The 16165-nt window shown below is 45.0% G+C and overlaps 1 protein-coding gene across 1 annotated transcript in view; it reads right to left on the bottom strand.

Annotated features, from left to right (window-relative positions):
* Window positions 1–15572, bottom strand: part of LOC130152373 (heat shock factor protein 5-like) — a 38011-nt gene extending 22439 nt beyond the window's left edge. The window contains 4 exon segments of the mRNA XM_056345853.1: window positions 2879–3385; window positions 8415–8512; window positions 11747–12121; window positions 14887–15572. Coding sequence (XP_056201828.1) covers window positions 2879–3385; window positions 8415–8512; window positions 11747–12121; window positions 14887–15469 — 1563 coding nt within the window. The 5' untranslated portion in view covers window positions 15470–15572.
* Between the last annotated feature and the right edge of the window lie 593 nt (window positions 15573–16165).

Raw genomic sequence — 16165 nt, 5'->3', positions numbered from 1 at the left:
AGTAAACTGACATTTGCTTGCATCAAGCTGCATCCCGTCTCTTCATTTGCCGCAACTGTGTTTATAGAATCTTACACACCAACTCTTCAGTAATCTAACGTAATAGGTAATAATACCATTTTCATCCTAACAGCATCAGCCTAGCCCACACAAGTCTGGTTCCCAAGCTATCCCTTTTTTTTATTGTTTGGTCTTTTAAGCGAACATGTTTCTGACCATGGATTCACCGCACCTGTGGACAGACCCTCCACTCAGGTCTAATACTTCTGCAACTTCAGAGTCCGAAACATTGTTTGGCAGAGAATCAAGCAAAGCTACCGAAGCTGACAGACATGAAAGTTTTGCCTTTTCACTTCAGTTACTGAAAAACGCCAAAACTGCTGCATCTCACTACTTACACGACTTACGAGACACTGACTGGACTATACCTATACCCAGCTGGAACCATGATGGACTAAAATTAGCAACTCGCATGAATGGGGTTTGCTGGATTAACCTTCCCCAAAGAAAGCAAGCGTTTCAGCCTTCACATAGGCATGCTGCCAAGGAGACTGAACGAAATCGGAGGCAAATTCCTCTTGATCAAGCATTACAGAAATGTTCTATTTCCACTTTAAGAATAAAACAAAACATTTCTTAGGAGTAGGAGTGGAATAAGAGATGCCCATTGAAGGCCAAAGCCTGTAAAAGTCTAGGACAGAAATTCACTGAGGCTAAGAGGACAATGCTGGATCTGAACTGTTGAATGTACTAACTCTTTTCATGTAAAGAGCTGCTCTTTAATTTGCTGTCTTTTAGGAAATCCGGAAAGCAGAATAAAGCAGGTTTCTACTAAACTGTTACTTCTATGAGGGAGACAGTTCAAGGCTCAGTGCTGGTCACAGGAGTAATTAAATGCTGGGAAATACTGTGAACGAAACAGAAAACAAAACAGTGCCAGCTTGGTCAAAAGGTCCCGCATGCTAAAACCGACAGTTTCAAGGGCTGACTTCAGTCCACAGAGCAGAAACCCAAGATGAAGTACACGCTATCATCGCAAGTCTTCGGGCTGAAAGTAGCTGGAATGTGTAAGCAGGAATGCCCTGCTCTGTTTGCGCTCCTTGTTCTTGCTCTTCCCTACACATCAGGTTACAGCTGCTGTTTTGAGACCTGACGCTGGGCAAGACAAACCTTTGATCTGACCCAGCAGAGCTGTTCTGATGCTCTTGTATGAACAGTGGGGGAATTTGCTCCCCCTCTGCTTGTATAGAGAGGAACAGAGCGGTCTTCTGTGCACGTCCACTATTCTGTCATAAGCTTGCTCTAAAACACATGGTACCAACAGCCACTGAAAGCCTGAGTGCTTCCAGATTCAGGGATGAGGAAGAAAACTGTGCTGGAGCCTGATGTGAGGAGTACAGGCACAGAAGCCTCCTCTGGAGAGTTCTGCACCTGCCATGACCCCAGGCTCTGGACAAGTAGGGTGTTAAGTTAACCTTCCCTCTCCCGAGTTTGGGAGGAGGAGACTAGTTGAAGAGTGGTTCTAACAGGAAGAGGGAATCTGTCAAACAAAATGCTGAACAGTCCCTGAATTGCTTTTCAATTGCTCAAAAAATGAGGGCAGTTATTTAACCAGTTACAGTCCAGGACCAACATCAGGATTCTCACAAATATACAAAACCTCCCTCCCAAACAACTACGTGGTTCGTGTGCTTAATTCCCCCAGTTCTTGACAAGGAAGTTCGGGTCACGGACTCCAAAGGCCTTCAACAAGGGACAACCTATCATTCTAAAAATGCAGTTCAAAAATTCTCAAAACTGACAACATTTAAAGTGCGGTCAACACTTAATATAATGAGTGGGCACCAATTAAGGAGTGCTGCCAACTCCATGCACTAGCACAGGGATGTGCTCTTCCCTACACGGTACTGAGCAGAACAGTCTAGTCTAGGCTTGAGCTATGCAGAGGCTTGATCAGAATACACATCCCTTTCTAGAAAGATACCCAAGAGGAAGATGACTAATCTTTATAACACTGAAAGCAACAATGGGAGGTTTGCACCAGCTGATGATTTCCGATCTAGAAACTTCAGTGAAGGCGTCAAGCTACCGATAGAACAATAAAACAGTAGCTTCAATGCATACACAAAAATGAGATTGAGTGCCTACATGCAAGGTAGGTCTCATGCAGCAGAAACAGATGCAGTCAATCTCCTGAGCTTACCTTGTTTTCAAACCAAAACAAAAAAAAAAAGCAGAGCACGCATTTGCTGCCTTAACAGAGTAACATCTAGAATGCCCCTCACCCCTCATGAGACTTACAATTTTACATACCGGGAAGACCAGGTACAGGTAGACCAAAGTACAATTACAACTTGTTGTACACCACAAAGTATAAACCAATGAAGATGCTTTATACCAGTCAAATGTCAATAAACTATACTTTCCACAGAAAACAGAACTTAACAACTATTTATCAGAAACAATCTAACCGTTTATCTAAATTTAAGCAAAAATCTGCCTCCAGCGGCAATTCTCAAAATACTCTTCTTTGTTGGAGATTAAAGATGGTATGTTACAACCTAAAAAAGCATCCACTTCATCACCACGAATACACCTGCACTACGCATGTCTCCCATGCAAATGAGCACCCTAACTCGGCCAACAGGCTGACACAAGTCATGCTCATTAACATGGGAAACATGGGATACTTTTTCATTCCGTCTTCTTTTTTATATCTTGCTTTACCAAGCAAATCCTTCACTGTCCACTAAAAGCTTAATTAAAGAAGCCTTCAGTTCTTAAGCTGGCAAGAATATTGAAAAGCTATCGGTCCAGACCCTAGCATTACTATCAAATATAGTTAGCTCAAGAAAGATGTTGGTTTACCTCCCCTTACCTGCTCTGGACTGAACAATTCTTCCTGAAAAAACATGAGGGAGAACTCAGCTGGGCGGTGATCTGGTTCTGTGCTCCATTTTTCATCTGCTTCCTGTGTGGTCAGAAGTTCTTGTAGTATTTTAGCAGCAGCAGCAGTTTCTATAGACAGAGTGGTATCGGCAGCACAAAGAATGTCAGAAGACAAATTCAGTGCTCCATCTGCTTCCACCAGAAATTACGTGTCTGAAGTTACAGGAGTGAGACATTCCAGCTGGCTTTCCTCAGTTGAAGAAGGTGCGTAACTATTAACAGGCAGTGCCCGATTTCCATTAAACTCCAGGATCGAACACTGGCTCTCTACAGGTGCCACTCCCACCTTTTCAGCTTTGCATGATGAACGCACCTCAGCGGCAACCTGAAACATGGCTTCAAGACTGACTTCTGCCTTCTTGTTTTCTTCAGATATATTACATAGCCAGTCAGACGGCATCAGTTCAGCTTCATAAGATGACTGCATTGGAGGATTCTGGAAAAAACAAAATACAGTGAACTTTTGTATCAAAAAATTACCATGACAGGATGTGTATTGATTCTGTTTATCCATTTATCCAAAAGCTTGAAAGATTGTCCGTTATTCTCAGTTAAAATAGCAAGTTTAACCAGAAGAAAAAAGAAAAAAGCTACTGCTTTGTCTTGGTTTTCATTAACCACCTTACTCTTGGCACGCTTCCTTTCTTCTATTCATGGTCTATCCTGGAGGGAAGGTTACTTACTAGGAGCTGGTGTATGCCTGCAGATGCATTGTCTGCACACCCTTTGCACCGCAGGTGTTAAATATACCCAAGCATTCAAATCAGAGACTTCTGGTCTTAGTAGGACCTGTGGGGGTACACTAGAACCACCCTCTTCACGTGCCACATACGTAATAGAAAATGAGAGAGAAAACCCACCTGCCTTCAGTTCCTTCTAAAACTCAAGCATTCCTGTTGTTGTTGTATAATAAAATCAGTATAAACCACAACATTTTTAAGCAAAAGAAAAAGGTCCATATGCTGTAAATGTGCATATGGACAACACAACTTGAGGAACTCACCGCTTCTTAACCAATACCATTTTCCCCCTCAAGTGATTGTCCATAGGCACACCTACACAAGGGGTGCCCCCCAGGGACGCCCCAGTCCCAGGATGAGTGGGAGTTCAAATACCGATGAAAGCAGATACTGTAAAACTGCCCTGCCTGTCACAGCCTCACATCTGGACTCTCCGGTCATGACAGCGTCCCACAAAGGCACAACTCAAAGTCTGCATCGATCTGCATAAAAAGCCGACAGAATTTCAGGTCAGAAACACTTCTTGTAGAACCTACAGAGACTCTGCCTTTGCCATCACAGATCAGGTCTGAACACTACTAAAATTTTTCACTGTAATGACATCACAGGACGACAGGACACAATCAGCAATCCAGTGATGATTTTTTTAGTAGCATTCATATATATCGAATAACCTTTAAAACAGAATGAAGACAATGAAAGAGTTTTTCCAAAGCAGCAAGTCCTACCCAAGTGAAATGATAGATGACATTTTAACAGCCAGTGTCTGTACTGCTACTTCTTCTGGAGGTGACTCAGTCAAAGGACACTAGAAGGGTCATTTCTTCTGACAAATACAAGTCATACAATGATGTTGAACAGAAACTCAGGTCTATTTAAAATACAGCCTTCTTTTGGAAGAGATCCGGTATGAAGGAGTAGTCCTTAGTGCCTGACTATCCTTAGACCTTTTAGCTGAGGTCATGGTTAATGAAAAGCTACTTCCAGAGACGAGTAAATTAGAGAACAGGAAGCTACAGGATCACCTACTAGGAAAGCCGTATCAGATCAAATGCCAGCGAAGGACTTGGTCTCTCCCTGATGGAGATACCACAAAGAGATGAGATCCTGTCTTCTGGGTGTGTGAAGTCAAGTCCTAGCGTGGATTCGTGTAGATGTGCCAGTTTGCAGATAGCCACAAACTGTGGAGGGTGGGGGGAAACGGAGGGGGAAATAAAACCTGGAATTTGAGAAATTTAGGTTAAGTTAAGCAAAATCTTTTCATTAAAGGCTAAGCCACCTTTATGTTTTTTATGAGATAGGTTCAAACATTATTCCTCTCATTTGATTTTTTTTTTCAGTTCTATTTTTTTAAAATGTTAATAAGGTGTTTCATTTCTGTTGCATTGCTTGTTTACTGTCATAAGTAGTCAGGATTTTAAGTAAGATCTGGATTACCAAACCATCCAGGAATAAGATCATCCCTGCCAAAAACCAATGAACCAACCCACCCATACTGAATCTTTTTCTGCCTCTTCTTAGGGGACCTCAGCTTGAAGCTGTTATAGCACATATTGTCCTCTTGGATGCACTACAGGATCTCGTATGTATTTCCAACAGGAGAAAGGGGCCACGCAAAGGTACAATTTAAATCCTTTTAGTTCACCTGGAGAAGGATGGGGGGAGGCAGCAACGAAACAAGGAAAACCGATAAAAGATTGAGAAGTCAGGGCCTGAAAGACTAATAGCTTGCTGGTCATTCAAGCTCAAGAGGAAAAATGGTCTAACTTAGCAGAAGTGGTGAAAGAGAAGATGGGCATTTCACTTATAAGATTAGCATAGCGTGTGCAGGAATTAAAGCACAACCACACCTTTTCAGGGACTGCTAGGACTACACAAATCTGGCTTGAGTGCTTGGGCAACCGGAATTAGTTCAGACTTGATTTCTTTTTGAAATAACATGGCTGATTATCATTCCTTATTACAAATAAAAACAAACTACTTAGGACTGCTTTTAAGGTCAGAAAGTTCTTCTTTTTTCTTGCACGTTTATTTCTTCCATTTCCCGTTACCTCTTGCTTCAGTTCCACAAGGAAATACCGACAGCTTAATAACCATGGTAATAGCAATAATCAAACAGCAGGGCTGCTGTTAAAAAAAAAAAAAACAACAAAACGAGGTGGGGGCAGGAAAAAAAAAATTTAAAAATCGCTGAAATCCAATATGTAGCCTCAGTTCACATCTATGATAAAGCAGCGGGGAAGTATTGAGCTAATGGTTGTGAGCTGCCAGCACTGCTGTTGCAGAAGATAGCACGAGGTCTCTCAAAAGACTCATTCCTACCCAAGGATACTGATTCATCACACTAATCCAAACCCCACTTAAGAGAACCCAAATGAAGAATGGGTAAGAAGTTGTACCTGAGCTCCCTGTTTTGTAACCAAACGTGATGAGAGTGTAATACAAACCTCTGAAACCCCGACTTCAGAAACCTGGTGAGATACACCATCATCAGCCACCATGTCTGGGTATAACCACCTATGTCCCCTTGCCATTCCACGCAGTAATTCTCTCCAGCTTTTCCTGGAGAGCAAACTGCAGCCAACCAAACAGTTAGTTACCGGCCTGGTCTGCCCATGTTCCAGCCAGGGTCACCTAACACTTTCAGCAGCTCAGGTGCGTACTGTACAAGCTCAGCAGCTGGCCTCCAAGACCCAGAAACTCCACCTGTCTTAAATCTCTCCTAAACTTAAAAGTGATGCTCTCTGCAAGACCCAGTAAGGAACAGCACAAGGTTTAGGCTTCCTTGTCCAAGAGTGCCCGCTTTTCCTTCTGAGACCACAAAGCACCGTCTGGATCCAACAGAAACGGGGCTGGTAACCAGCTTGCTGACTACGAGCGTGCCGATACGGTTCACTGTCTTCGGGACTGGTCCAGCAGTTTCGTATAGGCTTTGCCACTCCTACCTAGCAGCACACAGCGTGACCAAACAGCCTAAAACGCCCCGCAAACCACGCTTCAACAGCATTGCACTGAATTCCTGCAACTGGTAGAAGGTATTGAGTGGAACAATAGGAAATAGACCATGCAATAGTTCTATTTTTTGTGAAGAACAATAAAAATGCTTAGTCAGCCAGGGCTGATGAATTTTACCGCTTTTGAGGATTTGTGCAAGTGGTTACTGATGGATGATCAATACACCAGCCAGGCAGGATGCTCAATACTGCAGCTTGCCACATCCCCCAGAAGTTTGGGGAAGTATATGCCCCAGAACACACAAAAGGCAAACTGATTATTCCCCACAGCTCAGCAAGAACCGCAGGCAAACTGCTGTCTTCTGTACCACCTCCACAGCCTGTCACCACGTTCCAGGAGAAATGACCTAGGCTATGCTAAGACTCAGAAATCTCAAGAAGTCCCGTTGATCCACGCGGTACGATAGTTGTGTTACCCTGCTCAGAGACAGCCGGTTACTGACCTGGTGGAACTGATACAGGGCACTGCTTGCCTTTGGCCTTCTCACGCAGAGGATCGCCTTCCCGCAGTCTGCCCAGATGCTCGGCAGCTTTTTGCTGGGGGTTTCCAGGAAACAAAGCAACCACTAGCAAGTGGCCTAAAGGTCTTCTGACTCCACACACTGCCCATGGACTTGCTTCTCCAAACAACTGATTTTTACTAGACCCTTTGGACACTGTATATTATCCTTCAATCTAGCCACACCACCACCTTTGACCACTCCTTTGGAATGATTTACTATCCCATGGATCTCGGCCTTCCGAGATAAGCTATTTAATTGTGACTGCCCATCGCTCAGACGGATCCTCATGTCCTGGATGAAAAAAGCAGCTCACAATGAAAGTGAGAGGACAAAGATCCACTGTGCGAAAAATAAATACTACAATATCGACGGCATGACTGGCTGTTGGCTATCTATAGCCTTACACTAACGTGTTATCCTGGCCATAACCTGCCCATCTTGGATAAGCTTATTTTTTAAAAGAAGTCACGAATAAAAGACAAAGGTTGATATTTGCAAGACAGGAAACGCGATGATCAAGCTTGGGTAGGTCAACCCTTTTTCAACACACATAAGCATAACTTGCTTTGCTTGTCCTCTGTGAGGGGGAAAAAAGTATATGTGTTATGCTGTAATAAAAAAGGAAGCTCTTGCATTTTTACTTCAGATCTTCTGATATCTGATAAGCCAGGCCCTCCAAATAAGGTGCAGTTTCCACTAAAATTACATAAAGCATTTACAGGAAGTACTGGAGTTATCTTTAATAAGAGATCTCCGAGGTGGGGCCCATTCCAAAAAGTCACCTTAGTTTTTCTCGTTCATCAAATCAAACTCAGGACTGCAGGAAGCTGTCCGGGACAAAGAAGGGGAGCTGCTTCTCAGTATTTTCATAATATTAAAGAATCTCTTTTTGTCCAGGCAAGAACATTCTTCAAATACAAATGCAGGCTCATTAACTAAAAGTGATTCTGGTGAAGTCAAGCAAAAACACTCCACTGATGAGGACATCCACTATGCTGCTACCCTGAAACCTAACCTGAATTACAAAACTACCCGTTTAACATTCGGTGGTTCTTTGAAATAGGTATTTGTAAACCACATCACTTTCACTTTATCAAGCAGATCAATTTTCAAATTTCAAATTATCCTTAATTTCACAAGTGTATAAACCTGCAGCTCATTCATACAGTCTCCTTCGCTTTCACCTCCTTTCAGTAGGCTACGCTCACCTGGACAAAGCTGTCGTGGGTGTACGCTGAAGCAGTAGGACCAGCACAGCCAGCCAGAGGATCTGTGTGGGCTGCTGCTGAACAGCTCTGTGGTGTGGCTGCAAGAATTCAAACACAGCTATCAGACTGCTGGAACTTGTGTCTGGTGTGCAGAGTTCTATTGCTTACTTTGATTAAACATTTCAATAATCACACATTCCAGAACATTTATTGAATGTAAACGACATTCCAGAAATTTATTGTTACCTCCCAAGTCATTTTAAGACCAATTTCTTAATCTTAAAAATATTTAAGATATGTATAGATATATTAAAAATATATATTGTAAAATTGGTAACACGCACACATACATGCAGAAACTTCATAATCAGAGTCTTTTGTGTCTTAGTATCACCTCTCTGATTTGGCTGCTTGAGTTTCTTGTCACAATACACCACAGAAAGCGTATTCACATAGCTGAGCCTAGGTGTTCATACACACTTGTGACCATGTGAATTTTAAGACTTACAAAGAAAATGAATTATCTTAACCAAGAGTGTATCATTCTGAAGAATATCATGACTACTCCTAAACTACCACTCACCAGAAAGGTCTTCATATGTAAATGAACCCTACAGGCACAGATGCATTCAAAAGGCGCGACTGGCCTTGCACTGTCAGGTGGCACCAATAACTAATATTTCTCACATGGTCTCCATGACTGATTTTTCATTATTACACACTCTCGGATAATAAAGCTTCAATGCATTTCTTTGACGCGATTCTACTGCTGTCAAAGGTTTTGCAGATAGCTGAATGTAAACAGAACTAAATCCTTAAACTAATTATGGTCTAAGGCTAGTGGGGAAAAAAAAGACTTAGATGAGCATATTTTATGTTACTGACTTTTCAGTAAGAATCATAATGAAAAACCAGGGAAATCTTTTTGTCACGGAAGTTAACAAACAAGTTTGAATACACACAAAAAGAAATCTTTTGACAAAGTTCTACTTTGATTTCATTTAATGGGACTTCAAAAGTGAAATGAATATAGAGTCAAGAATTAAGATTGAACATACATTCTTTAGTTCTCTCACTTACTAAATACGTATCTTAAGGTTAACTATCACTTCCCAAACAAACTAATCTTGCTGCTGTGCTCTCATGATGAAGGAAACCAGACTTTTTCATGTGGACATTTGAAGAATCACGCTTTCAGCATTCTGTATGTTATAATATATAGAAGAAAGGATAGCGGAGAGATTAAGAGATACACAGGCACAGAAGTAAAACCGCTGAGACAGTCCTAGAGTGACAGTGAAAATTAAAAGATTTATCATACTCCAGTGAAATGTCACTTACACTCTCAGAAACGCTAATTAATTCACTGGAGGTTTCAAATGCCTCAGATTCCCCAAGTTTCTGCATTTTAGTTTTGATTACACCTTGCAAAATTTGGTATGTTTTCACTGCGTTCTCACACCCACCTCCCACCCCAGAAGATTCTACCTGAGCAACATAGCCAAGTTATCCTTTAAACTTAAAGCAACGAGCGTCATCCAGTGAGAGAGAGCTACATGTTCATGTCTAAATCTACGCTGGTCTCCCTCAGCTCCCCTGCAGGCAGTACTTCAAAACAGGCACTTCCAGGACACCAGTGATCTTACCCCAAGACAAACTCTAAACCGAGCTACGTGAAATCGCACCCGAGACGCCCCTTTCCTTCCCTTGACTACGGGAGAGGGCTGGGGCCTTAGCTGAGACAGCGACAACTACAATTCATCATGATGAGTTTCAGCCTGTGCTCTGTAACCAATAGAAACGCAAAGCGGGGACCACCTCCCACCTTAATTAAGCAAGTATTCTGGATGAGGCTTGGAGCTACCTGGTCTAATACCCACGGCAGGGGGGTGGGAACTTGCTGATCTTTAAGGTCCCTTCCAACCCAAACCATTCTATGATTCTCAGGACACCTGCTCCTGGGAGAAGACTTAATAGTTAGCAGCTGGTAAGGCAGGCTCCACACTCTGGCCACCACAGTAATCTTTGCATAAGGAGCACGTGGCAGGAGTTGCCCGTCTCTTAAACATTTAAGTGTGTCTACAAGAAATGCCCAGCTCCTCAGAACCCTTCCTTGACAAAAATGACATTACGGAAACTGTTGATTATTATCTGAAATGTTCTCAGCAGAGGTCTCAGAAGAGATGCACAAAAGATGTAACGATTTCACTGTGTAGGATTTCTAAACAGGGATAGATAGCTGTCTTTGTGAAGGTGCGGCTGCCAAAGGAGGAGCAGGCAGAAGGAAAGAATAATAACGGAGCTTTAGTTTGTTCAAGGCAAGAGTCACTGTTCTGAATTTCAGAAGTTTTAGGGAAATTAAAAAAAAACACCACAAACCCACAACAAATACACCACCACTCCCCAGAAAATAACCTATCATGTGATTTTTCCCATTCAAGGTAAGGGCAAGGAAAAGAACAGTAATTTGCTTCAACTCCTCTTCTGAAGAATAAAAACACTTAAGTGAGACTGATTTATTTTGTAATTGAGTGATTAAGTGAGACTGACAATTGTGGCAGAAATAATTTAGAAAAAAGAAAGGAGCCAAGACTTTTGTACTTTCTAGTCTTCAGTGCATAAAAAAATACAACATAAAGAAGCTAAGCAAGAAAAAAAAATCAGGTACAAAAATAGCATGAGCAGAATGAAATATTCTGCACCAGGAGTCCTCAAACTACGGCCCACGGGCCGGATATGGCCCCCCAGGGTCCTCAGTCCAGCTCCCCGTATTTACAGAACCCCCACACCACCACCACCCCTGCCGGGGGTTGGAGGGGGAAACCAAGCAGACGCAGATGACTTCCTGCCATCTAATCCGCGCGCCGGCCCCCTGTTTAAAAGGTTTGAGGACCCCTGTTCTGCACAATACTTTTGACTGACCTTTGAGTTTAAAACCTTAACCTGGAAAAACATGAGACCAAGGCCTAGGATACTACTTCTTAACAAGGTCTCAGTGCTTTAATATCATTGTCCAAGTTTTGCTTAATTAAAAAAACAAAAATGAAAGTTAGCCTCACACCGACTAGTTTTGGAGAAATGCTCTTCTCCTCGCCCTTTCACCTCAACAGAAAGGCTATCCAGAAAATCACCAGGGGACACACAAAATCTGGAGGAAGGACACGAATACCAAACAGAAACTCCTTTTGCTTTAGGTCCATCTTCCTTTTAGACTTGACACTTTCTAATTCTCACTTGAGATATACACATGGCAGAGTATTGTAGAAAAATATTTGAAAGTCTCACTTTAAAATCTATTTTTGAAAAGCAAATGCAGAAAATTTTTTTCATACCTGTTGGATAGCAGGCTTGTGAGTACGGCACTGAAGATGCAGAGCTGCTGCAATTTGCAATGGATGTGGCAACGCTTTGAGTCCCTTGCTGAAGTGGCGGAAGAGAAGCCGCAGGCTGGAGTGTGTACGTGGCTCCTGTTGGAAGTGTCTGGAGTACAGGAAAGGCAGCCCCTTTATCTGGAAAAGCTGGGGAAGCCCCTTGCCCTGACAGCAACCCAAGTGGTCCCTGCTGGATCCAAGTGGAAGGGACTGGAGTCGGATCTAATCTTTGTGCTGGTAAAGTGCTGGGGGCTTGGCACGAGGTTGCCATGTAGGAGTAAGGAGAGAAAACACCTTGACCGTAAAGTTGATGAAACTGTCCTACAGTCAGCAGTCCTGCAGTGGGTACAAAATAAAGCGAAGCAAGTGTTAAGGAAAGGAGTTTTCACAGGCAAAGAAAGGCAATATGAGGAGCCAAGGCTCTACAACGTTATTTGGGAAGACTACCTTTGCTCCAGCGTACTTAATCCAGAAAGGAGACTGTACTCTTAGACCCGAGCATGCAGTAACTGCTGTGTGGCACACGAGTGAAGCGCCAACACAGAGGTGTCTGCGTAGCATTCAATCTCCTTAAACTGGCAGTAACGAGTTACCCATATTTAGAAATGTGCTATAAATCAAAATGTGTAGTAACTTACTAAACCAAACAAAAGCAATTTTGAAAGTACGGTGTGTTAAATCAGACAATACATTTTAAAAAAGGGACATCATAAAGCAAGATTTGACCAAACTCCACTACTGACAGCTCACAAACAGCTAAGGGAAGGGCAATGTCAAAATCCTCCAAAGGACTTTGCAAGTACTTTATGACAAGTCATTTATTTGGTCAAGAAAAAAATTTCAAAGCCAATTTTTTCTCAGTCAGCTCAACTAGTTCAGTGCAGACTAAAATATCCCAGACTTTGCCATTTTGTTATTTCCTAGAGAGTCCTTTTATTCTTCTCTATTATTTTATAGTTTCCTCTCTCAGACAGTTACTGTTTCATGAAATGGTATTTGCTTTTATAGCATGACAGCTCAATTTCTGTTTCGGTGACTTTGTGGAAACACTGACAGTAACACCGCAAACGCCTGTGCTCATTGATTTCTGCAAGAACTACTGCATTTGTGACTCCCCTGCAGGACTGCACTTAGCCATGAGAATTACGAGTTTCAGGATGGTTCACGTCAATAGGGTTTATCTAGAAGCCAGGCTTTCTCAGACCTGTAGTTTCCAATTCTCACTCAAAAGGACTTTTTTTAAAAATAGCCTCACATTTACCTCTTGCACTCCTCTGATGAAAACTAATTCAAGAAATCAGTAACATACAGTCATTATTCTGCAAGTTCACATTTAACCATTAAGAATCACTAAATAAATACCAGCTGACCCTGAAGATTTGCTGAGACTTAATGTATAGGACCGTTTATTTCCTGTTCAGTACTTTCACCATTTATAAACAGAGAAGGAACAGGGGTATGAAAATTCTTTTGTTTATATTTTACCTTTGGATAGGGACATGAAGATTATCTAGTTCTAACACGTAAACAAGACACCACGGGATGCCAAGTTACCAACCTCCAGTTGCTGTCCAGGAATCGTTCCTGAATGTTTAACAGAGCGTTACACCCTGCAAGACACTGGGAACAGATGTGCCCCTAAACAGTCAGTACAGAGCGCACAGTGCATTGTCAGCCTGTCAGAACTTGACTGCATAGAAACGCCAATGTTTTCCTTGTTCTGTCTTTCTAGAAAATGAGACTCCTAGAGCAAAAACTCTGAAACTGCAGCCATAAAAAACAGAGGACAAAAAATGAAAGAGTCATCTCTTTCTCATAATTTCCTTTACCAATGGTCTGCATTACATCAGACAAACCACATGTCACTGAAGTCTGCAATGACTCATCTTAGCCTTAACAAGGTTAACATCAAATCATTAATTTAAATGCTTCCTAGCCTCCCTACTGAAATAAGTTCCATCCCTTCTCAGATGCTTCATTTTGTCTTCTTGGTATTGCACGTGCAGTTCCACACACATCACGGAAAACACCACTTGAATTAGATGACAGTTCCTACCCTGACACAGTAACCAAGAGTATGGTGATACCCTACTCCGCTCTAAATGCCAGCCGGCGCTGCAGAGAGCAGTACCGTCAACTGCTTCTCCCCTTCTCCTGGTCGCACAGTCCTGCCGCTTCTCCTACACCGCACCTTACAGCTCTGCACCCATGGGGTGCATCACTCAGGCCCAAGAGCCAGTCACAAAAAGGCTATTAAAGTCTTCTCCGATCATTGCGCTGAACCAACATGTTGCTGTATCAGCTGCAAGGAAGATGACAGTTAACATGCCACCAAGGGAATGGGAAGCCGGAGTGCTCTTCTGGCAGCAGCCCAAGAGCACTGCAAAGCAAGATATTCACATCTTCCTTACACAGCGCCAACTACAAAGCTTTAGGGCCGATACAAAATTTGTGGAATAATCCTGAGGGCTCACACTTGTCTTGGGAAAACTCAGATCCTCTCAAAGAGGGTTAGAAAGAAAGAAAACACGTTCTAGGGCTTTTCAGCAGTATTATTTTCTAATTAGCTCTCACCTACTCATTCAACCTGTTTTAAAAACTACGTAGCTTGTGAATTCTTTTTCAGGAGACAACTGACAAAAATCTTACTACCAGGTCTTGTCTCCTTTGCACAAAACTAACAGGATGCTCTAGTTATCACTTCACATGACTCACTGTTTCACACACATTTAATGACAGCTTGTTAAGCATCCCTACTGATGGGCATCCTTACTGACGGGCAAGAAGCAGCAACGTTCATCTGGTAGAGCTGTGCCAGCTCCACAGAGATCGAGCAAGGGTGTTCTTAGTGTAGTATGCAACGGAGACTGTACTGTAGTCTACAGGCAGCCTGAAATACATGTGAACCATGCTACTCATGCTTACTGGCAGCAGATCTACCTGCATAAACAACAACAGCTTCCCTACACCAGGTGAACTGAGATGCCACCGGCAAGGACAGGTAACCCTTCTCCCTCAGGAGAGCGTTGATTTTCAAATCCCATGCCACCCAGCACTTCTCAAAAACCCACCAAGGCCCCACATGGCCCACTCCGACTCACCAGGCCTGTTGGCATTGCTGAGCGTCGAGGGCGGAGGCAGCGGCTGCCCGTTCAGCGGCATGCCGAGCAAGCGCTGGAAGCGGTTGGGTGGGCGGCTGGTCACATCCAGGCCCGCTGCCATCTTCGCCCTGTTGCCTTTCGTCAGGCGCTTCAGGTGGACGAGGAGGTCGGGGCGGTCGCGGCGAAAGTGGGGGCAGCGGAAGTGATGCAGGGGCCCGGTGCAGTTGCCACCGTTGCCTTGTCCACCCTCTGGGCCCGGCCCAGGCCCGGGCCCCACCACACTGCTCCCCGGCAACATCCCCACCTTGCGGAAGCCATAGAGATTGAGCTGCCGGATGAAGCTGCTGAAGTTCTTGGTCTTGAAGAAACCGGTGGCTGCCGCTGCCCCGGCGCCACCCGGCTGCGCAGCGCTGGCTGGCCCGGTGCCCAGCAGCTCGCACTCAAAGAGCGGCTGGTTGATGACCAGCCCCTGGCCGGAGGCATCCCAGCGAACTGAGCGGCAGCGCAGGCTGTTGACCAGCCGCCACAGTCTGGCGGGGAAGTTGTTGGCACTGACGGGGACGGGCTGCTGCGACGTGTCCATGTTGGTAGGTGGCACCAACCGCCGCGCGCTCAACCGCCGCCCGCGCGGCCTCCGCTTCCCCCGCCACGCGCCGAACGGCACGTGCCCCACCTGTGAGGCGCTGCCCGCCGTGCGCCCCGGTCCCTCGGCACGGCACGACCGCAGCCCGGCCCCCCCTCAGCTCCCCCTCAGCCCCGCCATCCCCCTCAGCTCCCCCCGTCCATTCAGCTCCCCAAGTCCCCTCAGCCGGGCCATGTCCCTCAGCCCCCCCATCCCGCTCTGCCCCGCCGGTCCCCTCGGCCACCCCCTCCGCCCCGCCGGTCCCCTCACCCCGCCGGCCCCTCAGCTCCGCTGCCACCAGCATCTCCCGTAGCTTCTGTGAGCGGCCGGGCGGCTGAGGCCCGGGGCCGAAAGCTGCCGCTCGGGGAGGCCCTGCTGCCAGCCCAGAGCCGTCCCGGGGGCAGCCTGGAGGTCCTCGAACCACGGCGCGGGTGGGCGCCGGGCTGTGGAAAGCGGCTGCAGAGGGGGGAACACACGCTCCGCAGCCCCGCACCCCGCCATGGCTGCCCGGCGCCCCGGAACGGCACGCGGGAAAGGGGGCGGGGCCGCAGCGCCATGTGACCCAACATCGAATCCCAGGGAGGGGCGATCTCGGGAAGGGCGGGGCGGGGGCGGGTTCTGCTGAGCAGCCGGACCTGCCCGGGCCGCCGCGGCTGC

The sequence above is a fragment of the Falco biarmicus genome, chromosome 7 (assembly GCF_023638135.1).
Source record: "Falco biarmicus isolate bFalBia1 chromosome 7, bFalBia1.pri, whole genome shotgun sequence".
Taxonomy (NCBI): domain Eukaryota; kingdom Metazoa; phylum Chordata; class Aves; order Falconiformes; family Falconidae; genus Falco; species Falco biarmicus.
The sequence above is the reverse complement of the archived record's forward strand: the minus strand, read 5'-3'. Positions and strand labels throughout refer to the sequence as shown.